This window comes from Leptodactylus fuscus, chromosome 5 (genome assembly GCF_031893055.1).
Source record: "Leptodactylus fuscus isolate aLepFus1 chromosome 5, aLepFus1.hap2, whole genome shotgun sequence".
NCBI classification, from domain to species: Eukaryota; Metazoa; Chordata; class Amphibia; order Anura; family Leptodactylidae; genus Leptodactylus; species Leptodactylus fuscus.
In genome coordinates, this window is record NC_134269.1 from 198510 (window position 1) to 223447 (window position 24938).

A 24938-nucleotide genomic window follows, 5' to 3' on the forward strand; every position below is an offset into this window, starting at 1 on the left:
ATTACTTATCCTGTATTATACTCCAGAGCTGCGCTCACTATTCTGCCGGTGAAGTCACTGTGTACATACATTACATTACTTATCCTGTATTATACTCCAGAGCTGCGCTCACTATTCTGCTGGTACAGTCACTGTGTACATGCCGGTACAGTCGCTGTGTACATACATTACATTACTTATCCTGTATTATACTCCAGAGCTGCGCTCACTATTCCGCCGGTGCAGTCGCTGTGTACATACATTACATTACTTCTCCTGTATTATACTCCAGAGCTGCGCTCACTATTCCGCCGGTGCAGTCGCTGTGTACATACATTACATTACTTGTCCTGTATTATACTCCAGAGCTGCGCTCACTATTCCGCCGGTGCAGTCACTGTGTACATACATTACATTACTTATCCTGTATTATACCCCAGAGCTGCGCTCACTATTCTGCCGGTACAGTCACTGTGTACATACATTACATTACTTATCCTGTATTATACTCCAGAGCTGCGCTCACTATTCTGCTGGTGCAGTCACTGTGTACATACATTACATTACTTATCCTGTATTATACTCCAGAGCTGCGCTCACTATTCTGCTGGTGCAGTCACTGTGTACATACATTACATTACTTATCCTGTATTATACCCCAGAGCTGCGCTCACTATTCTGCCGGTACAGTCACTGTGTACATACATTACATTACTTATCCTGTATTATACTCCAGAGCTGCGCTCACTATTCCGCCGGTACAGTCGCTGTGTACATACATTACATTACTTCTCCTGTATTATACTCCAGAGCTGCGCTCACTATTCTGTAGTGATTTTCCTTCTGACTCGCCTTTGGCCTTATTACTGCAGCTCTGGGTGTGAGCGGAGTACAGAACATGATGAAGTAGTCTTGTGACTGCAGCTCTGGCTGTGACTGGAGGATAATTCTGCTCGCTGCTGCAGACGTTTCGGCTATTGGTTTATTTATTACAATTTCACTTTCATTCTCATTAAAAAATATTCCTATAAAAAAGAACAATTTGGCAGAAAATAATTTAAAGCGTTTTGTACAGAAGCGGCGATTTGCTCTTCCTAAACCGTTTTCCGTCTCGGCGCCCTGACCTGTGACCTCCGCTGATGGGTAGGCAGTGGCTCCGCCTCCTTCCGGTGGTTTTGGTAGCCTGAGGTGAAGATCAGCGCCGTTGCCGTAGTGCTGGGCGCCACCCGGTGTGATAGCGGTGAGTGCTGGCGAATCATTAGACAGTGCGGCCGGAGACGCCATGTTACTTGTCAGACGGCGCCCCCTTCAGTGTCCTCCTAGAATCGGGGGAGGGGTATTCCTTGGATCAAGGGTCCACAAACGACACCATGATGTAGCGCGTCCCCCTGGTGGTGGGCAGCCCCTCGTGGTAATGGGTCAGGCGGCCCGGGTGGATGAAGGACCAGCCTTTACGTGGTGACTCCACGCGGCAGTTATAGCGGATGAATCGGCAGCCGCCGCCCTGAGGGGAGGAGTCAGAGTTAGCGATGGGGGGAGGGCGTGGTTACAGGACTAACCACAGATGGCGCCACTCACCTCATAGTCAATGTCCTTGTTGTTGAGGGCGATGTTGATGGTGAAGGTGGAGGAGTCGTGGTGCGGGCGCAGGGACGGCTGCTCATCGGGGCGGTAACGCACAATGAAGTTCAGCAACGCCTTGGCCTGAAGAGAAGATGGCGGTCAGTGCGGGGCAGAGGGACGGAAGGGGGTGGGGGACGGAAGGGGACGAGGGACGGAAGGGGGTGGGGACGGAAGGGGGTGGGGGAGGAAGGGGGTGGGGGAGGAAGGGGGTGGGGGAGGAAGGGGGTGGGGGCGGAAGGGGGGGGGAGGTGGGGGCGGAAGGGGGGGGAAGGGGGGGGGAGAAAGGGGTGGGGGGGGGAGAAGGGGGTGGGGGGGAAGAAGGGGGTGGGGGGGGAAGAAGGGGGGGAGAAGGGGGGGGGAGAAGGGGGGGGGGAAGAAGGGGTGGGGGGGGAAGAAGGGGTGGGGGGGGAAGAAGGGGTGGGGGGAGAAGGGGGTGGGGGAGAAAGGGGGTGGGGGAGAAAGGGGGTGGGGGAGAAGGGTGGGGGAGAAGGGGGTGGGGGAGAAGGGGGTGGGGGGAGAAGGGGGTGGGGGGAGAAGGGGGTGGAGGCAGTGGGGGGTGGAGACAGTAGAGGGTGGAGGCAGTAGAGGGTGGAGGCAGTAGAGGGTGGAGGCAGTAGGGGGTGGGGACAGTAGAGGGTGGAGGCAGTAGGGGGTGGGGACAGTAGGGGGTGGGGACAGTAGGGGGTGGGGGCAGCGGGCGTTACCTTGGTGTAATATCCAGGGAACAGCTTCTCAGTGACGGGGGGCGACGTAGTCCCTCAGGAACTTCAGCCACTCCTCCTGGTAGCCCACCTGCGTCATGTGGATGTCCACGGTGGGAACGTTCTCGTAGCCGCCCGCCAGCCGCTTATCCTGGAGGAAAAGACCAAAACGGGCAGCGGTGGGAGGAGTCAGGAATAGAGGGGTGTGGTCTGAAGGGCTCTGGGTGGGGTGAGACTAAGTTCATATACGAGTCTGGATTAGTTTAGGGGTTTGGTCCGGATGACTTTTGGGGTCTGGGGTCTAGTCCTGGCTTTAGATCTGGTCGAGGGTGTGGGTGAGGACCCCCAATATCCAGCGGGGGGCGCACTGTTCTACACGGGTCACTACTTACTTCGTTCCGGCCCCCAGACCACTGCCCAAAGTTCTCCATCTCCTCCACAAACTCGTCGCACATGACTTCCGTGAAGATGGGGAACCAGAAGACGTCTGGACAAGGCTGAGGAGAGCGAGGCCTGAGGTTAGAGGGGTCACCCAGGGGTCACACATTACCCCAATCCTCCTCCCCTAGGGGGCGCCATCAGGTTACCTGCTCATAGTAATCCTCCTCGAAGATCCGCGAGTAATTCTCATGGATGTATTTCTCCCTCCAGTCCTGCAGACAGAAGACAAGGTCATATACTGGGGGAGGGGCTATATAAGGGGGAGGGGCAGAGTCTGAGGGAGGGGCTATGTAAGGGGGAGGGACAGAGTGAGGGAGGGGCTATATAAGGGGGAGGGGCATAGTCTGAGTGAGGGGCTATATAAGGGGGAGGGGCAGAGTCTGAGGGAGGGGCTATATAAGGGGGAGGGGCAGAGTCTGAGGGAGGAGCTATATAAGGGGGAGGGGCAGAGTCTGAGGGAGGGGCTATATAAGGGGGAGGGGCATAGTCTGAGGGAGGGGCAGAGTCTGAGGGAGGAGCTATATAAGGGGAGGGGCAGAGTCTGAGGGAGGGGCTATATAAGGGGGAGGGGCTTCTTACCACAGGGTTCTCGAAGATCTGCCACAGGTCGCTGTGTAGCCGGGAGGTGTTATAGTTGGAGGTGGAGATTAAACGGCCAAACTCATCCCGATTACTGATGTGCAGGAAGACGCCCTGAGGGAAGAAAGAGGGCGGAGTCAGCACACTGCACCCCGACATCATCACTACTGGGGGAGGAGTCATCACACTGCACCCCGACATCATCACTACTGGGGGAGGAGTCATCACACTGCACCCCGATATCATCACTACTGGGGGAGGAGTCATCACACTGCACCCCGACATCGTCACTACTGGGGGAGGAGTCATCACACTGCACCCCGACATCGTCACTACTGGGGGAGGAGTCATCACACTGCACCCCGACATCGTCACTACTGGGGGAGGAGTCATCACACTGCACCCCGACATCGTCACTACTGGGGGAGGAGTCATCACACTGCACCCCGACATCGTCACTACTGGGGGAGGAGTCATCACACTGCACCCCGACATCGTCACTAGTGGGGGAGGAGTCATCACACTGCACCCCGACATCGTCACTAGTGGGGGAGGAGTCATCACACTGCACCCCGACATCGTCACTACTGGGGGAGGAGTCATCACACTGCACCCCGATATCGTCACTACTGGGGGAGGAGTCATCACACTGCACCCCGACATCATCGTCATCAGGGGTTAAATCACTGCACTCTATGTTGCCTTCGCCCTTCTCTCTCACACCCCAGATTTTCGCTGCTGCTGCCGCCACTCACACGTCTCTCTAAGGCCTGGTTCACACCTGCGTTCACCCCAAGCGGACTTCCTGAACAGAGATGTGAACTGGGCCTATCAGACACCTTACAGGGCGCAGTATGGGCGGAGCATTCGGGGACCACCCAGAGGGTCAGAGCTGAGGGGGGCGCTGCAGCAGGTACAGGATCCACCTCCTGGTCAGACCACGCCCCATCTATTCATCTAGTGCAGCGGCGGCGGCAGGGTCAGGGCACCCCGGCCCATCAGGGGGGGAGAGGATTGTTCCCGGTGTCTCTTTTGTGTTACTTCAATGAGGAGCAGATAAGGAGGACAATGGTTAACCCTTACATAGCTGCACAGATGGGTAGGACTACTGTGACCTGGTACAATGGTGCAGCCCCCTCTGGTGGTGGTGGACCCTCCTGTGTGTGGTCACCTCTAGTCCCTGGGCCTGACCCTCCTGAGAGGTGCGGGGGGTAACTGACGCCTCCCTAATAGACCACTCCCCTGAAGAGCCGAGACCAATGATGCTCCGGTTATGGCCCCTCAGGAAACCTGCAGTGACGCGGGTCTGGTCTCCCCCTCTCCCCCCCCCCCCCGGTACCTGAACTTCTCCCTCCAGGCTCACCAATACCCTCCCCAGTCTGAGTGGAGGCTCAGAGCCCTGCACACTCGGCTCCCACAGACCCCGCATGGCTTCTCCACAGAGATGTCACTAAGTTATCTTGGTATTGAGTGTATTTGCAATTATCAGCCCCGGCCCATGTTCAGCCCCCCAACTATGTCCCATCTATGTGAGCGGCCTCTGTCAGGGCGCCCCCCTCCCCTCCCTTAATGGCAGACATGTTTATCCCTTACCAGGAGAAGAAGTTCCTGTGTCTGGCGGATTTACAACCCCCCCATGTCTTGTGATACTTCAGAGGGGGGCAACAAATACAGAGGGGGGCAGATCATCACACATGTGCAGCAAACACTCACAGTATATACAAGTAAGGACGTCCACCACACTGCACCCCAATATCACCACCACTACTGCCCAGGACCGCACTGCACCCCAATATCACCACCACTACTGCCCAGGACCGCACTGCACCCCAATACCACCACCACTACTGCCCAGGATCACACTGCTCCCCAATATCACCAGCACTACTGCCCAGGACCGCACTGCACCCCAATACCACCACCACTACTGCCCAGGACCTCACTGCACCCCAATATCACCACCACTACTGCCCAGGATCACACTGCTCCCCAATATCACCAGCACTACTGCCCAGGACCACACTGCACCCCAATATCATCACCACTACCGCCCAGGACCACACTGCACCCCAATATCACCAGCACTACCGCCCAGGACCACACTGCACCCCAATATCACCACCACTACCGCCCAGGACCACACTGCACCCCAATATCACCACCACTACTGCCCAGGACCACACTGCACCCCAATATCACCACCACTACCGCCCAGGACCACACTGCACCCCAATATCATCACCACTACCGCCCAGGACCACACTGCACCCCAATATCACCAGCACTACCGCCCAGGACCACACTGCACCCCAATATCACCACCACTACTGCCCAGGACCACACTGCACCCCAATATCACCACCACTACTGCCCAGGACCGCACTGCACCCCAATACCACCACTACTGCCCAGGACCACACTGCACCCCAATATCACCACCACTACTGCCCAGGACCACACTGCACCCCAATATCATCACCACTACTGCCCAGGACCACACTGCACCCCAATATCACCACCACTACCGCCCAGGACCACACTGCACCCCAATATCACCACCACTACCGCCCAGGACCGCACTGCACCCCAATACCACCACTACTGCCCAGGACCACACTGCTCCCTAATATCACCACCACTACCGCCCAGGACCGCACTGCACCCCAATATCACCACCACTACTGCCCAGGACCACACTGCACCCCAATATCACCAGCACTACTGACCAGGACCGCACTGCACCCCAATATCACCACCACTACCGCCCAGGACCGCACTGCACCCCGATATCACCACCACTACCGCCCAGGACCACACTGCACCCCAATACCACCACTACTGCCCAGGACCACACTGCACCCCAATATCACCAGCACTACTGACCAGGACCACACTGCACCCCAATATCACCACCACTACTGCCCAGGACCACACTGCACCCCAATACCACCACCACTACTGCCCAGGACCTCACTGCACCCCAATATCACCACCACTACTGCCCAGGATCACACTGCACCCCAATATCATCACCACTACCGCCCAGGACCACACTGCACCCCAATATCACCAGCACTACCGCCCAGGACCACACTGCACCCCAATATCACCACCACTACTGCCCAGGACCACACTGCACCCCAATATCATCACCACTACCGCCCAGGACCACACTGCACCCCAATATCACCAGCACTACCGCCCAGGACCACACTGCACCCCAATATCACCACCACTACCGCCCAGGACCACACTGCACCCCAATATCACCACCACTACCGCCCAGGACCACACTGCACCCCAATACCACCACTACTGCCCAGGACCACACTGCACCCCAATATCACCAGCACTACTGCCCAGGACCGCACTGCACCCCAATATCACCACCACTACCGCCCAGGACCACACTGCACCCCAATATCACCACCACTACTGCCCAGGACCACACTGCACCCCAATATCACCAGCACTACTGACCAGGACCGCACTGCACCCCAATATCACCACCACTACTGCCCAGGACCACACTGCACCCCAATACCACCACTACTGCCCAGGACCACACTGCACCCCGATATCACCACCACTACTGCCCAGGACCACACTGCACCCCGATATCACCACCACTACTGCCCAGGACCACACTGCACCCCAATATCACCAGCACTACTGCCCAGGACCGCACTGCACCCCAATATCACCACCACTACTGCCCAGGACCACACTGCACCCCAATATCACCACCACTACTGCCCAGGACCACACTGCACCCCGATATCACCACCACTACTGCCCAGGACCACACTGCACCCCGATATCACCACCACTACTGCCCAGGACCACACTGCACCCCAATACCACCACTACTGCCCAGGACCACACTGCACCCCAATATCACCACCACTACCGCCCAGGACCGCATTGCACCCCAATATCACCACCACTACCGCCCAGGACCGCACTGCACCCCAATATCACCACCACTACCGCCCAGGACCGCACTGCACCCCAATATCACCAGCACTACTGCCCAGGACCACACTGCACCCCGATATCACCAGCACTACTGACCAGGACCGCACTGCACCCCAATACCACCACTACTGCCCAGGACCTCACTGCACCCCAATACCACCACTACTGCCCAGGACCTCACTGCACCCCAATATCACCACCACTACTGCCCAGGACCGCACTGCACCCCAATACCACCACTACTGCCCAGGACCACACTGCACCCCAATATCACCACCACTACTGCCCAGGACCACACTGCACCCCAATATCATCACCACTACTGCCCAGGACCACACTGCACCCCAATATCACCAGCACTACTGCCCAGGACCGCACTGCACCCCAATACCACCACTACTGCCCAGGACCACACTGCTCCCCAATATCACCACCACTACCGCCCAGGACCACACTGCACCCCAATATCACCACCACTACTGCCCAGGACCACACTGCACCCCGATATCACCACCACTACCGCCCAGGACCACACTGCACCCCGATATCACCACCACTACCGCCCAGGACCGCACTGCACCCCAATACCACCACTACTGCCCAGGACCACACTGCTCCCTAATATCACCACCACTACCGCCCAGGACTGCACTGCACCCCAATATCACCACCAGTACCGCCCAGGACCGCACTGCACCCCAATATCACCACCACTACCGCCCAGGACCACACTGCACCCCGATATCACCACCACTACCGCCCAGGACCACACTGCACCCCGATATCACCACCACTACCGCCCAGGACCACACTGCACCCCAATATCACCAGCACTACTGACCAGGACCGCACTGCACCCCAATATCACCACCACTACCGCCCAGGACCACACTGCACCCCGATATCACCACCACTACCGCCCAGGACCACACTGCACCCCAATATCACCACCACTACCGCCCAGGACCACACTGCACCCCAATATCACCACCACTACTGCCCAGGACCACACTGCACCCCAATATCACCACCACTACCGCCCAGGACTGCACTGCACCCCAATATCACCACCAGTACCGCCCAGGACCGCACTGCACCCCAATATCACCACCACTACCGCCCAGGACCACACTGCACCCCGATATCACCACCACTACCGCCCAGGACCACACTGCACCCCGATATCACCACCACTACCGCCCAGGACCACACTGCACCCCAATATCACCAGCACTACTGACCAGGACCGCACTGCACCCCAATATCACCACCACTACCGCCCAGGACCACACTGCACCCCGATATCACCACCACTACCGCCCAGGACCACACTGCACCCCAATATCACCACCACTACCGCCCAGGACCACACTGCACCCCAATATCACCACCACTACCGCCCAGGACCACACTGCACCCCAATATCACCACCACTACCGCCCAGGACCACACTGCACCCCAATATCACCACCACTACCGCCCAGGACCACACTGCACCCCGATATCACCACCACTACCGCCCAGGACCACACTGCACCCCGATATCACCACCACTACCGCCCAGGACCACACTGCACCCCAATATCACCAGCACTACTGACCAGGACCGCACTGCACCCCAATATCACCACCACTACCGCCCAGGACCACACTGCACCCCGATATCACCACCACTACCGCCCAGGACCACACTGCACCCCAATATCACCACCACTACCGCCCAGGACCACACTGCACCCCAATATCACCACCACTACCGCCCAGGACCACACTGCACCCCAATATCACCACCACTACCGCCCAGGACCACACTGCACCCCGATATCACCACTACTGGGGGAGGGGACACCCCCCATCATGCGGCCACCTACCTTGTCCCTGGCACTCTTGCAGAAGGACATGTCGGGGTCCACTCCTGACAAGGTGAAGACGTTCCTGTGTGACAGCTCCTGCCGCAGAGTCTCCCCCTTGACCAGGTAGGTGTGGGCGATGTACGGGACGTTCCACACCCCACTACAAGACACAGACACCAGGTATGAAATGCTGGGCGCCCTCTAGGGGGAGCTACAGGCTGGCCCCGCCCACTCCCGGGTGTGACTCACATCCTCTTCCCCTGCACAATGTCCACGTAGTCCTCGGATCGGGCGTAGTACCCCTCAGGGCTGAGCGCCCCCCAGAAGTTGGACCAGAGTTTGCCACTGCGGGACACCATGGGGGCGATGATTTTCCTGCAGGGAGGGGATTTAGGGTGTCAGATATGGGTGTCACAGAGAGCCCCTCCCCCAGAGAGGACACCGCCCGGACTCACCGATTCTCCTGGATCAGGATGTACAGGGTGTCGGGGTTGGTGAGCACCACGTCGGCGTCCAGGCTGAAGTAATAGTCACAGGAGTCGTCCTGCCGGCACAGGTCCCTGTACACACAGTGCGTCAGTGCGGACTGATGGCAGGCCCCGCCCATATAGCAGACAGGCCCCGCCCATATAGCAGACAGGCCCCGCCCATATAGCAGACAGGCCCCGCCCCTCTACTTACATGCCCATGTCCCTGGCCTCGCCCATATAGCAGACAGGCCCCGCCCATATAGCAGACAGGCCCCGCCCATATAGCAGACAGGCCCCGCCCCTCTACTTACATGCCCATGTCCCTGGCCTCGCCCATATAGCAGACAGGCCCCGCCCATATAGCAGACAGGCCCGCCCCTCTACTTACATGCCCATGTCCCTGGCCTCGCCCATATATCAGACAGGCCCCGCCCATATATCAGAAGGCCCCGCCCATACAGCAGACAGGCCCCGCCCATACAGCAGACAGGCCCCGCCCCTCTACTTACATGCCCATGTCCCTGGCCTCGCCCTGGCTCAGCGCCTCCTCCGGCCCCACTATCTTCAGGCTGGGGAACTCCTCCTTGTGCTTGTTATAGAAGTCCTGCATGTGCCGCTCATGGTAGACCTCCTGGGGATAGTCAATGGGGCGGAGTCAGCACCAGTCTGGTCATGGGGGCGGAGTATAATAGGGGGCTGGGCTCTTACACTGTTGTGGATGTACAGGGACAGGCGGCTCCGCGGGTAGCTCAGCCCCACCAGTCTCTCCAGGAACTGCGGCAGGAACGGCGTCGGCTGCTCGATGAACACGCCCAGCAAGAGCCGCGGCAGATCGTCATCCTGCGCGAGACAAGACGGGGGCGCTGCTGAGTCCGGGCAGAATAGTGACTGCAGCTCTGGGTGTGACTGGAGTATAAGACTACACCTAACAGCAGAATAGTGGCTGCAGCTCTGGGTGTGACTGGAGTATAAGACTACACCTAACAGCAGAATAGTGGCTGCAGCTCTGGAAGTGACCGGAGTATAAGACCTGATATAACAGCAGAATAGTGGCTGCAGCTCTGGGTGTGACCGGAGTATAAGACTACACCTAACAGCAGAATAGTGGCTGCAGCTCTGGGTGTGACTGGAGTATAAGACTACACCTACCAGCAGAATAGTGGCTGCAGCTCTGGGTGTGACTGGAGTATAAGACTACACCTAACAGCAGAATAGTGGCTGCAGCTCTGGGTGTGACCGGAGTATAAGACCTGATATAACAGCAGAATAGTGGCTGCAGCTCTGGGTGTGACCGGAGTATAAGACTACACCTAACAGCAGAATAGTGGCTGCAGCTCTGGGTGTGACCGGAGTATAAGACTACACCTAACAGCAGAATAGTGACTGCAGCTCTGGGTGTGACTGGAGTATAAGACCTGATATAACAGCAGAATAGTGGCTGCAGCTCTGGGTGTGACTGGAGTATAAGACCTGATATAACAGCAGAATAGTGGCTGCAGCTCTGGGTGTGACCGGAGTATAAGACTACACCTAACAGCAGAATAGTGGCTGCAGCTCTGGGTGTGACTGGAGTATAAGACCTGATATAACAGCAGAATAGTGGCTGCAGCTCTGGGTGTGACTGGAGTATAAGACTACACCTAACAGCAGAATAGTGACTGCAGCTCTGGGTGTGACTGGAGTATAAGACTACACCTAACAGCAGAATAGTGGCTGCAGCTCTGGGTGTGACTGGAGTATAAGACTACACCTAACAGCAGAATAGTGGCTGCAGCTCTGGGTGTGACTGGAGTATAAGACTACACCTAACAGCAGAATAGTGGCTGCAGCTCTGGAGGTGACCGGAGTATAAGACTACACCTAACAGCAGAATAGTGGCTGCAGCTCTGGAGGTGACCGGAGTATAAGACTACACCTAACAGCAGAATAGTGGCTGCAGCTCTGGAGGTGACCGGAGTATAAGACTACACCTAACAGCAGAATAGTGGCTGCAGCTCTGGGTGTGACCGGAGTATAAGACTACACCTAACAGCAGAATAGTTGCTGCAGCTCTGGGTGTGACTGGAGTATAAGACTACACCTAACAGCAGAATAGTTGCTGCAGCTCTGGGTGTGACTGGAGTACAGGATATGGCTCTAGCTTCTCATGTGTGTATTTCCGCTGTAATCTTCAGATACAAGAGAACAGCAGAGAAGAAAACAACTGTGCGCAAGTACATCTCTGCCCTGCCAGTAGGGGGCGCCACATTCACCTCCACCTCCGAGATGTCTAGCAGGTCGTCGTCGCAGACTTCGCAGCCGCCTTCATGGGTCCAGGCGTTCGGCACGTAGTTCCCCAGATAGTTCAGCTGCAGCTAGAGATAAAGCAGATGCAGAGGTCAGGAGGCTGCTGGGTGACAGCGGGGGGCAGCAGCGGGGGCAGCAACGGGCATTACCTTGGTGGGTCCATTGCCGTGGATGACGACTGGGATGGTATCAAAGGCGACGTTTCGTGCCCGGACCTTGTTCTTGTCAAACTTCATGACAACCTCATCTGTCAGAAGAGACGCCTTGTTAGCGACACTGAATGCCGCCATAACCCCGCCCACAACCGCGCCGCTCTACTTACCAATGGCGCCATTCAGGTTCTGAAAAATCTTGGACTTGTGGTCGAGGCCGATGTTGAACTTCTCCTGTACAATGAGAATAGACAAGTCAGATATAGAGAGCAGGCTCCTGGGTGCGTGATAGGTAGGGGCGGGACATGTGCTCAGCAGGGGCGGGACACGCGCTAAGTAGGGGGCGGGACACGTGCTAAGCAGGGGGCGGGACACACTAAGCAGGGGGCGGGACACACTAAGCAGGGGGCAGGACACGCGTTAAGCAGAAGGCGGGACACGCGCTCAGCAGGGGGCGGGACACGCGCTCAGCAGGGGGCGGGACACGCGCTCAGCAGGGGGCGGGACACGCGCTCAGCAGGGGGCGGGACACGCGCTCAGCAGGGGGCGGGACACGCGCTCAGCAGGGGGCGGGACACGCGCTCAGCAGGGGGCGGGACACGCGCTCAGCAGGGGGCGGGACACGCGCTAAGTTTGTGCCCTCTCACCCTCAACTCCTCGTCCAGGTAGACTTTGGTGTAGAATAATTGGTCGTCATCGTCGTCCTTGAACTTCCAGAGCTGGACGATGCGATAGAGCTGAGGGGCGTAACCGATGAAACCTGTAGGGGCGAGAGAGGGCGGTAGGGTCACTACAGTCACATGACACTGCTGACAACACTAGACATGGTGGAGGCTGCCGCGCTCTTACCTCCTGAGTTCAGGAACCGTTTGCCATTGCCTACAGGCGGATACTTCTCGGCCAGGGACCAGTCGGGCCAGCAGAAGCCCTCCGCTGAGAAGACCACCTTCTGGTCAAACTGATGGAACTTCCAGAGCAGCTCGATGGGGCTCCCAGCCAGGATGACATCATAACTGCAAAAAAGATGGCGGCCAGGGGAGGGTCAGAAGATAATGTGAGGTCCCGGCCCCTCCCCCACCGATCCGGCCTTACCCACCTGTCCACAAACATGATGATCATGTCCTCCTGCTCCCGGTAGTCCTCCAGCGCCTCCTTCAGCCAGCGCACCTTCTGGCCACCACCCACTGTACGGGCCACATCACCACCTTTCCATTCCTGTCCCAGGCCCAGGGTCTGTGAGAATAAGAGGAGGAAGGGGTTATAGAGAGGGACCGCCTTCAAATATGGCGGACGTGTCTAGGATGAAGGCCTCACCTTCACCGTGTAGTTGAAGTGGCGGGCGGTGCGGAGAAAGCGCTGGTAGCCCTCTGTGGTGTCCGTGGCCACCGTGATCACCACAAGCTTCTCTGGAAGACACAAGAAACAGCAACCTATGAAGGTGCGAGCTCCGGCCCCCGCCCCGCCATATTAGAGGTCACCATGGCCCACTGCATACAAGATACATGAGGAGGGGGAGGGGGCGCGAGGTGGAGGGGGTCTCCGAATAATCCTCATTAACTCTGCACGGCCCACAATCCTCCTGGGCATCAAGACTGACACACGTGGCAGCGGGACAAAGAGGCCTCAGTCTATGTGATTGGGGGGCCGGGGGGTCACTAGTAGTCATATAACAGAAGTGGGGGCCGGGGGGGTGTAAGAGCCTGTGATATTGGGGGAAGGGGGGGCTGTATAATCGAGGAGGGGGCCGGGGGGGTAATAGCTGTATAATAGAGGAGGGGGTCTGTAATATTGGGGGAAGGGGGGGGGCTGTATAATCGAGGAGGGGGCCGGGGGGGTAGGTAATAGTCATATAATAGAGGAGGGGGCCGGGGGGGTGTAAGAGCCTGCAATATTTGGGGAAGGGGGTAATAAGCATATAATACAGGAGGGGACCTGTAATATTAGGAGGAGGGGGCCGGGGGTAACTAGTAGTCATATAACAGAAGTGGGGGCCGGGAGTAGGACATAGCCTGTGATATTGGGGGAGGGGGTAATAAGCCTATAATCGAGGAGGGGGCCTGTAATATTAGGAGGAGGGGGCTCGAGCAGCTGCCGGATACTTCAGACCGCTGGAATTCCTCCAAGGAACTTTCTGGGGAAATAAAAACATTCCAGGAGAAATGGAGAAGATGAGGAGGAGGGGGAGGGGGGGTGCGCGGCTGCTGCGCTCATACCTACCAGTGTCATTACTAGGACTCCCCTCCACCCCCGCATCACCCCCTCCCCAGGACACAGCTGGACCCCCGCCCCCCCACACAGACAGAACTTTCTTTATTTTCCAGACTTTTCCGCCAATAATAGGCCCCTCCCCTCCCAGAAATCTAAACCAATTAGCTGAACAAACCTGGGCCAATCAGCAGAGCTCTGAGAGGTCACATGATACACACCCTGACAGCTCATAGCAAAACTTCTGGTTGGCAGGTTATACAATGAAATCTGCCGTGTGATTGGTCGCTTCTGTTTCCTATGGGGGGGCCCTGCAGATGATGTCACCGCTGAGCCGCCCCCTCCCCTCTGACTACAGGCACAGAGGAGCGATGCTCTGCAGGCAGGCTGCCATCCTCTCACTGTCTTGCCGGTGATTTTATGAGTTTCGGCATGTAGCGCCCCAGGCGGCGGCGGGGAGGAGCGGGGAGGAGGAGCGCCTGCTATGTCACAAATATTCTAACCCTCCAGGCGCGGAAAGTGCTGGAACACCTTACACACCTCCATACACGTGGAGCGCAGCTCTGAGGTCTCACACAGGCCGCAGACTGGGCCCAAGAGCTGACAGTCTATACATCCCAATCATATCTGCTACCGGGAAAGCTGGGTGACAACTAACATGGCCGCCATCAAAATCTCTCCTCCTCACGTCTGACCCTCGCCCCTCTCCGTTCTCTCCCCTCGCCCCTCTCCGTTCTCTCCCCTCGCCCCTCTCCGTTCTCTCCCCACGTCTGACCCTCGCCCCTCTCCATTCTCTCCCCTCGCCCCTCTCCATTCTCTCCCCTCGCCCCTCTCCGTTCTCGCCCCTCTCCATTCTCTCCCGTCGCCCCTCTCCGTTCTCTCTCCTCACGTCTGACCCTCGCCCCTCTCCGTTCTCTCCCCTCGCCCCTCTCCGTTCTCTCCCCTCGCCCCTCTCCGTTCTCTCCCCTCGCCCCTCTCCGTTCTCTCCCCACGTCTGACCCTCACCCCTCTCCGTTCTCTCCCCTCGTCCCTCTCCGTTCTCCACCGTCTGACCCTCGACCCTCTCCGTTCTCTCCCCACGTCTGACCCTCGCCCCTCTCCGTTCTCTCCCCTCGCCCCTCTCCGTTCTCTCCTCACGTCTGACCCTCGCCCCTCTCCGTTCTCTCCCCACGTCTGACCCTCGCCTCTCTCCGTTCTCTCCCCACGTCTGACCCTCGTCCCTCTCCGTTCTCTCCCCACGTCTGACCCTCGCCCCTCTCCGTTCTCTCCCCTCTCCGTTCTCTCCCCACGTCTGACCCTCGCCCCTCTCCGTTCTCTCCCCACGTCTGACCCTCGCCCCTCTCCGTTCTCTCCTCACGTCTGACCCTCGTCCCTCTCCGTTCTCTCCTCACGTCTGACCCTCTCCCCTCTCCGTTCTCTCCTCACGTCTGACCCTCGTCCCTCTCCGTTCTCTCCCCACGTCTGACCCTCGTCCCTCTCCGTTCTCTCCCCACGTCTGACCCTCGCCCCTCTCCGTTCTCTCCCCATGTCTGACCCTCGCCCCTCTCCGTTCTCTCCTCACGTCTGACCCTCGCCCCTCTCCGTTCTCTCTCCTCACGTCTGACCCTCGCCCCTCTCCGTTCTCTCTCCTCACGTCTGACCCTCGTCCCTCTCCGTTCTCTCCTCACGTCTGACCCTCTCCGTTCTCTCCTCACGTCTGACCCTCGTCCCTCTCCGTTCTCTCCCCACGTCTGACCCTCGTCCCTCTCCGTTCTCTCCCCACGTCTGACCCTCGTCCCTCTCCGTTCTCTCCCCACGTCTGACCCTCGTCCCTCTCCGTTCTCTCCCCACGTCTGACCCTCGCCCCTCTCCGTTCTCTCCCCACGTCTGACCCTCGTCCCTCTCCGTTCTCTCCTCACGTCTGCCCCTCGCCCCTCTCCGTTCTCTCCCCTCGTCTGCCCCTCGCCCCTCTCCGTTCTCTCCCCTCGTCTGCCCCTCGCCCCTCTCCGTTCTCTCCCCTCGTCTGCCCCTCCCCCCTCTCCGTTCTCTCCCCTCGTCTGCCCCTCGCCCCTCTCCGTTCTCTCCCCACGTCTGACCCTCGTCCCTCTCCGTTCTCTCCCCACGTCTGACCCTCGTCCCTCTCCGTTCTCTCCCCACGTCTGACCCTCGTCCCTCTCCGTTCTCTCCCCACGTCTGACCCTCGTCCCTCTCCGTTCTCTCCCCACGTCTGACCCTCGTCCCTCTCCGTTCTCTCCTCACGTCTGACCCTCGCCCCTCTCCGTTCTCTCCTCACGTCTGCCCCTCGCCCCTCTCCGTTCTCTCCCCTCGTCTGCCCCTCGCCCCTCTCCGTTCTCTCCCCTCGTCTGCCCCTCCCCCCTCTCCGTTCTCTCCCCTCGTCTGACCCTCGCCCCTCTCCGTTCACTCCCCTCGTCTGACTCTCGCCCCTCTCTGTTCTCTCTCCCCACGTCACCCCCTCCTCCCTCTCTATCCCCTTATTCTGCTGTGGTTCCTCACCTCTCCTCCTCATAACCCCCTGGTTCCTCACCTCTCCCCCTTATTACCCCCTGGTTCCTCACCTCTCCTCCTTATTACCCCCTGGTTCCTCACCTCTCCTCCTCATAACCCCCTGGTTCCTCACCTCTCCCCCTTATTACCCCCTGGTTCCTCACCTCTCCTCCTTATTACCCCCTGGTTCCTCACCTCTCCTCCTCATAACCCCCTGGTTCCTCACCTCTCCCCCTTATTACCCCCTGGTTCCTCACCTCTCCTCCTTATTACCCCCTGGTTCCTCACCTCTCCCCCTTATTACCCCCTGGTTCCTCACCTCTCCTCCTTATTACCCCCCCGGTTCCTCACCTCTCCCCCTTATTACCCCCTGGTTCCTCACCTCTCCCCCTCATTACCCCCTGGTTCCTCACCTCTCCCCCTTATTACCCCCCTGGTTCCTCACCTCTCCCCCTTATTACCCCCCCTGGTTCCTCACCTCTCCCCCTCATTACCCCCTGGTTCCTCACCTCTCCCCCTCATTACCCCCTGGTTCCTCACCTCTCCCCCTTATTACCCCCCCTGGTTCCTCACCTCTCCCCCTCATTACCCCCTGGTTCCTCACCTCTCCCCCTTATTACCCCCCCGGTTCCTCACCTCTCCCCCTTATTACCCCCTGGTTCCTCACCTCTCCCCCTCATTACCCCCTGGTTCCTCACCTCTCCCCCTTATTACCCCCTGGTTCCCCACCTCTCCCCCTCATTACCCCCTGGTTCCTCACCTCTCCCCCTCATTACCCCCTGGTTCCTCACCTCTCCCCCTTATTACCCCCCCGGTTCCTCACCTCTCCCCCTTATTACCCCCCCTGGTTCCTCACCTCTCCCCCTCATTACCCCCTGGTTCCTCACCTCTCCCCCTTATTACCCCCCCCGGTTCCTCACCTCTCCCCCTTATTACCCCCTGGTTCCTCACCTCTCCCCCTCATTACCCCCTGGTTCCTCACCTCTCCCCCTTATTACCCCCCCGGTTCCTCACCTCTCCCCCTTATTACCCCCTGGTTCCTCACCTCTCCCCCTTATTACCCCCCCGGTTCCTCACCTCTCCCCCTTATTACCCCCCCTGGTTCCTCACCTCTCCTCCTTATTACCCCCTGGTTCCTCACCTCTCCTCCTTATTACCCCCTGGTTCCTCACCTCTCCTCCTTATTACCCCCCCTGGTTCCTCACCTCTCCCCCTTATTACCCCCTGGTTCCTTACCTCTCCCCCTTATTACCCCTTGGTTCCTCACCTCTCCCCCTCATTACCCCCTGGTTCCTCACCTCTCCTCCTCATTACCCCTTGGTTCCTCACCTCTCCCCCTTATTACCCCCTGGTTCCTCACCTCTCCTCCTCATTACCCCCTGGTTCCTCACCTCTCCTCCTCATTACCCCCTGGTTCCTCACCTCTCCCCCTCATTACCCCCTGGTTCCTCACCTCTCCCCCTCATTACCCCCTGGTTCCTCACCTCTCCCCCTCATTACCCCCCAGTTCCTCACCTCTCCCCCTCATTACCCCCCGGTTCCTCACCTCTCCCCCTCATTACCCCCCGGTTCCTCACCTCTCCCCCTCATTACCCCCCGGTTCCTCACCTCTCCCCCTCATTACCCCCCGGTTCCTCACCTCTCCTCCTCATTACCCCCCGGTTCCTCACCTCTCCTCCTTATTACCCCCCGGTTCCTCACCTCTCCCCCTCATTACCCCCCGGTTCCTCACCTCTCCCCCTCATTACCCCCTGGTTCCTCACCTCTCCTCCTTATTACCCCCTGGTTCCTCACCTCTCCCCCTCATTACCCCCTGGTTCCTCACCTCTCCCCCTCATTACCCCCTGGTTCCTCACCTCTCCTCCTCATTACCCCCTGGTTCCTCACCTCTCCTCCTCATTACCCCTTGGTTCCTCACCTCTCCCCCTCATTACCCCCTGGTTCCTCACCTCTCCCCCTCATTACCCCCTGGTTCCTCACCTCTCCCCCTCATTACCCCCTGGTTCCTCACCTCTCCCCCTTATTACCCCTTGGTTCCTCACCTCTCCTCCTCATTACCCCTTGGTTCCTCACCTCTCCCCCTCATTACCCCCTGGTTCCTCACCTCTCCCCCTCATTACCCCCTGGTTCCTCACCTCTCCCCCTCATTACCCCCTGGTTCCTCACCTCTCCCCCTCATTACCCCCTGGTTCCTCACCTCTCCCCCTCATTACCCCCTGGTTCCTCACCTCTCCCCCTCATTACCCCCTGGTTCCTCACCTCTCCCCCTCATTACCCCCTGGTTCCTCACCTCTCCCCCTCATTACCCCCTGGTTCCTCACCTCTCCCCCTCATTACCCCCTGGTTCCTCACCTCTCCCCCTCATTACCCCCTGGTTCCTCACCTCTCCTCCTCATTACCCCTTGGTTCCTCACCTCTCCCCCTCATTACCCCCTGGTTCCTCACCTCTCCCCCTCATTACCCCCTGGTTCCTCACCTCTCCTCCTCATTACCCCTTGGTTCCTCACCTCTCCTCCTCATTACCCCCTGGTTCCTCACCTCTCCCCCTCATTACCCCCTGGTTCCTCACCTCTCCCCCTCATTACCCCCTGGTTCCTCACCTCTCCCCCTCATTACCCCCTGGTTCCTCACCTCTCCCCCTCATTACCCCCTGGTTCCTCACCTCTCCCCCTCATTACCCCCTGGTTCCTCACCTCTCCCCCTCATTACCCCTTGGTTCCTCACCTCTCCCCCTCATTACCCCCTGGTTCCTCACCTCTCCCCCTCATTACCCCTTGGTTCCTCACCTCTCCCCCTCATTACCCCCTGGTTCCTCACCTCTCCCCCTCATTACCCCCTGGTTCCTCACCTCTCCCCCTCATTACCCCCTGGTTCCTCACCTCTCCCCCTCATTACCCCTTGGTTCCTCACCTCTCCCCCTCATTACCCCCTGGTTCCTCACCTCTCCCCCTCATTACCCCTTGGTTCCTCACCTCTCCCCCTTATTACCCCCTGGTTCCTCACCTCTCCTCCTCATTACCCCCTGGTTCCTCACCTCTCCTCCTCATTACCCCTTGGTTCCTCACCTCTCCCCCTTATTACCCCCTGGTTCCTCACCTCTCCTCCTCATTACCCCTTGGTTCCTCACCTCTCCCCCTTATTACCCCTTGGTTCCTCACCTCTCCCCCTTATTACCCCTTGGTTCCTCACCTCTCCCCCTTATTACCCCTTGGTTCCTCACCTCTCCCCCTCATTACCCCCCGGTTCCTCACCTCTCCCCCTCATTACCCCCTGGTTCCTCACCTCTCCCCCTTATTACCCCCTGGTTCCTCACCTCTCCTCCTCATTACCCCCTGGTTCCTCACCTCTCCTCCTCATTACCCCTTGGTTCCTCACCTCTCCCCCTTATTACCCCCTGGTTCCTCACCTCTCCCCCTTATTACCCCTTGGTTCCAAACCTCTCCCCCTTATTACCCCCTGGTTCCCCACCTCTTGCCCCCTTGTACAGGTCCAGTCCCCCAGTAAAGTATGTGCCCCCTCTTCTGCGGGCCCACTCACCGGGTCTCACGGCATCTCTGCTCCGGCTCTCCCCCGCCACAGCTCCGCACAGCAGCAGGACCAGCAGTCCTCCGAGCCCCGGACCCTCCATCCTACTCTAACCGGAACACTCTACAAGAAGACGGCCTCTACCTCCGGGACAGACCGGAGCGCCAGGGCCCGCCCACTCTAAGTAACTCTAGCCAATAGGAAGTCAGGACCTGCTCCGGCAGCCAATCACAGCCCTCGGGGAATTCCTTAAGTTTCCTCAGACAGCGGAGGCTGCCTGGTCATTATCTGTCCAATCAGGATGCTGCGCTTGTCACCGTCAGCCAATCCCGGCCTAGCGGGCCTAGAGGGCGTCCAATCAGCGGGAGGGACTGAGAGAGCTCCGTGTTGTGAGGGGTCAGGGCAGGGGTCCGAGGCTGGGGTCTCTGCCACGTCATTGCTGCCACCTGTATACCGGGAGCTAGGTGTATGCCGGGACTTGTAATGGCGCCCCCATAGGACAGGTCAGGGTATTGGGGGGCAGGGCTGCCTTATTCTTCTGTGGTGAGAGATGACGCTATCATTGGTGTTCTTGTGGGTCGGAGTCAGGTCAGGGCGTATTCACACACGCAGGTATTAGAATTTATCTGATTACCGCATCACTGGGTACGTGTTATTCTTCAGCTATAACCCCCCGCCGCTGCCGTGTGTGAATACGTCATTAGGGCAGGCGTTATACACGCGTCTCTCAGGGCCACCTCCTATAGCGGCCGAGCGGCCGTCACGTAACTTCTGAGACGCCTGATCGGTAAATGAAGATAAGATAAGATAATCCTGTAATAGTGGCCTAGTGCGGATATTCAGTATGTTACAGCAGCCTAGTAATACAGATGCAGGATAATACACAGGAATATATTACAGGACTGAGGAGAGAAGATACGAGGAGGCCATAGCAGCTAAGGAGGAGAAGAAGGAAGACGTCAGGGTCACTTAGTTCTCTGTGCGGAGTGTCTCCCCTCGGCCTGATGTAGATTATACAGCCTGACCGCGGGGGGGTCTCCGATAGCTCCTTCTCACACTTGGGGTGAAGCAGACGGTCACTGACAGGACTGCCCGGTGCTATCACGTCTCATACATGGGGTGGGATTTGTTCTCCTGCATGGAGGTCACCACAGACAGTATCCTTCTGTCACCCACCACCTGTACTGGGTCCAGGGGGCCCCCCAGGACAGAGCTGGCCCTCCTGATCAGCCTGTCAAGTCTATTTCTTCACCGGAGTCGGAGCACTTCTCCGCTTACTAAAGTCCACCACCATCTCCTTGGTCTTCCCAGCATTAATCCTGAGCTGGTTCCGCTGACCCCAGTCCACAAAGTCCCAGTATAAGTCTCTGTACTCGCTGTCGCCCCCATCAGTGATAAGGCCGACTATAGCAGAGACATCGGAGGACTTCTGTAAGTAACAGCTGGAGGAGTTGTGCCTAAAGTCAGCAGTGTACAGTGTGAGCAGGGGCAAGAGCTGGAGCTTGTGGTGGCCCCGTACTACAGATCACAGTGTCAGACACACAGTCCCGGGCTCTCACATACTGGGGGCGGGGTGTCAGGTAGTCTAGGATCCAGTAGGACAGATGATGGTCCCTCCACCAAGGTCCAGCTTCTCCCTCAGTAGTCCTGGCTGATGGTGGAGAAGTCACAGAACATTATTCTCACAGTGTTCCCGGGATTCTCCAGGTGAGAGAGAGCTCTATGAAGAAGGTGGATGATGGCGGCATCTACCCCAATGCCCGGACAGTTGGCAAACTGAAGGGGGTCTTAATACAGAAGGGGGTACCACTGTGCAAAATGGTATAAGAACAGTCTGAAATGTAGCGGCCCACTGTCCTCCCTCCATGTATGTGTTTGGGAGTCACTAAAAGGGCAGTATATTGTGTGGGGCCAGTAAGTGGACATTATACTGTGTGGGGGTCACTAAGAGGGCAGTATATTGTTTGTGGGCCAATAAGGGAACATTATAGTGGGGGAGTCACTAAGAGGATCGTCTATTGTCTGGGGGCTAGGAGCATTCCTCTTCCCACACCCCAGTCTAGATGAACACAAGCCATGTCACGTGTTCTTGTCCAATACATCTCTTGGTCAGAGTTTTCCCAGGGATAATCACGTCCGTAAGGACCAAATCAGGTTGCACCTGAATAACACCCTCCCCAGTGTCCCGAAATTCTGTGACCACTTTATCCCCCACAGTGACCGGTTGGCCTTGAATGAAGCTCTCAACCTCGCAACCCAATACACAGATGAAACCGCTGCTGGGGCTTGGGAAGTAGAAGGGTCTTATGGCGTTTAGGGTACTTCGCCTTGTCCTGGCTGGTAACAGGCGTGACACTGCCGGACCTCTCCTTGGGGCTGGGATGAGTTTGCTGGGGCGCACAGAGTTCTTGGGACAGGGGAAGTAGAAGGGACCCTCCGGGACAGAGTTGGTGTTACCCATTCTGCAGTCATTTTTGGGAGGCTTCCCCAACATCCGTTGGCCACGTAATGATCCACTGTCTATGCACCAGCATAAACTTTCTTGGAAACCTGATCCAGCATGTACCGCTGCACCTCCTCTGCACAGATATTCAAGAATTGTTCCTGAAGAACAAGGTATGCGAGGTCTTCTTTGGTGGTGACAGACTTTCCTTCCGTCCACTGTTGGAACAACGTGCACAGCTGGGCCACCAAAACCTCATGGCTTCCATAGGTTTTTCTGCAGGTCCTGGAACTTCAGGTGATAGTCCTCACGCGTGAGCTGGCATCTCCGGATCAGCACCGCTTTGATGGACTCATAGTCCTGGTCCTAGTCAGCTGGCAAATTTGCACATGTATCCGGAGAGAGAGGTAATGGACCCAGTTTGTCTTTGGCAGGTGGTGCTGTTTGCACATCTTTTCAAATCCCCACAAGAACGAGTCCGAGTCAGCGTTTGAGGCTAAGACTGGAAAGTCCTCGCATCGGAGCTTTGGTTTTTGGGCTGCGAGATTGCGCCTGCTGTCACCCAGCTTTTTTAGCTCAAGCTGATGCTGCCGCTCCACCTGCCGTTCGCGGGACTCCCATTCTGCTTGCCGTTCAGAGGCACGAACCTCCCATTCTGCTTGCCATTCATGGGCACCGGCCTCCTGCTCTCGTTACTCCCGCCACAATTGGAGGAAGACTGCACCTGGATCCTGGTCTCCCTCCTTCATAGCCTTGATGTACTGCCATTTGAAGGATTCATGGGGGAAGCAGGGGTTCCTGTGTTCCCCAGCAGCTGTTGCGTCTTCCACATCAGCCATCTGATCAGTGTCTCTAGAAGCAAGTTGGTGCAGTTCTCTGGTTCTGCTTCTCAGACCACCAGCCATCCACTGGAGGTGGTTGCCAAATAAAAGATAAAATAGAAAAAAATGAAACCGGAAGGGGACCGCACCATATCAAACATTCACTGTATTTTAAAGCTTGATCTAGTCCTGAGCTTGATTCATAGGGTTGCCGCAACCCTCAGCTTTTGAGTGATACCGAACCCAAAACGCTGTTGTCCTATATCCAACCACACTGCCACCGATGTGAAGGATACTGCCCTACCAAAGCCGCCTTGACACACCTGGCGATCACCTTTTCTTCCTTACTTTCCACTCGCACCCTGTGATTTGTCTTATAGGATAATATGAAACAGGCTTTATAAATTATATATTTATTTATTAACCCGAGTGGGTCGGTACTAGCCACATAACTTATACAGAAATACATATCAGTGGATGACAAGCAAATACACTTAAAAAGCATAATACAATACATAAAATGGGAATAAAAGTTAAAAAAAGAAGCAATACCAACAAGAGTGTAGTTGGTTCTCTGGGGCCTTGCATCCAGTACTCAGGGCACATGCTTTGGTCAGTAAGGAGCTTCAAACTGCTCGCATGCCTTCCAGAAATAGAACTACCCTGTCTCCAGATGTGAGATAATATAACTCTCCCCAGTCTCCTCCCAGAATGATGTCATTAGGGATAGAAGTCCAGCCCAACATCCTTGAAACCAAATAACTAAGAATAGTCATAATCCCTTGCCAGATGATCATAGTGTCAAGCAAGGGGTATGTTGGGGTTCATGGTGAGGTCTCCATCGTGCATACACCAAGGATGACACCCTAATCCCCTTTGGATAATGAGTTCAGTGTCTGGACCTTTCCCCTGCTTTCAACACTAGCGAGCTTAGACTTTGAGCATTCGAGTCGGCCTGGCACTCCCGAGGAATTTAACGGTGAAACTGTGGCATGTCCTCCTAGGCAAATATTATCAGAAAACCATATTCCCTTCGAGGTTGGCCTTGAAGAGGACCTGTGTGGGTCATGTGTATTCAGAGGTACTTCAGAATACAACTCCAGGATGCCCCCTGTTGGGATAATGAGGTTAGCACAGGTATGCTAATGGTGCTGGGCAGGAAACAACAAAAGGCTGTGATTACAGAACCAACAAACTACCTTCCTGCAATTAGCACCAACGCCACCCTGTGTATGAAAAGTCTGGCCAGGTAATTGCCAAGGCCAAATACATAATTGTAAAATACATAGCTGGGAGTCTCTTATCCTTACAGGTGCCACTAAGGGAAAATTATACTGTGTGGGGTCATTAAGGGGACGTTATACAATGTGGGGGTCAATGAGGGGGCATTATCTTGTG

The 24938-nt window shown here is 57.2% G+C and overlaps 1 protein-coding gene across 1 annotated transcript; it reads right to left on the reverse strand.

Moving 5' to 3' along the window:
* Positions 1–987: 987 nt before the first annotated feature.
* On the reverse strand, positions 988–20439 carry LOC142202306 (multifunctional procollagen lysine hydroxylase and glycosyltransferase LH3-like). The gene is given in 20 exon segments (XM_075272370.1): positions 988–1483; positions 1558–1683; positions 2307–2345; positions 2347–2454; positions 2696–2800; positions 2891–2956; positions 3324–3437; positions 9173–9314; positions 9404–9529; positions 9610–9714; positions 10134–10255; positions 10333–10464; positions 11877–11978; positions 12060–12157; positions 12233–12296; positions 12710–12822; positions 12912–13075; positions 13159–13295; positions 13377–13468; positions 20289–20439. Coding segments are annotated over 20 exon segments (2202 nt in total). The 5' UTR covers positions 20380–20439; the 3' UTR covers positions 988–1327.
* Positions 20440–24938: the final 4499 nt, after the last annotated feature.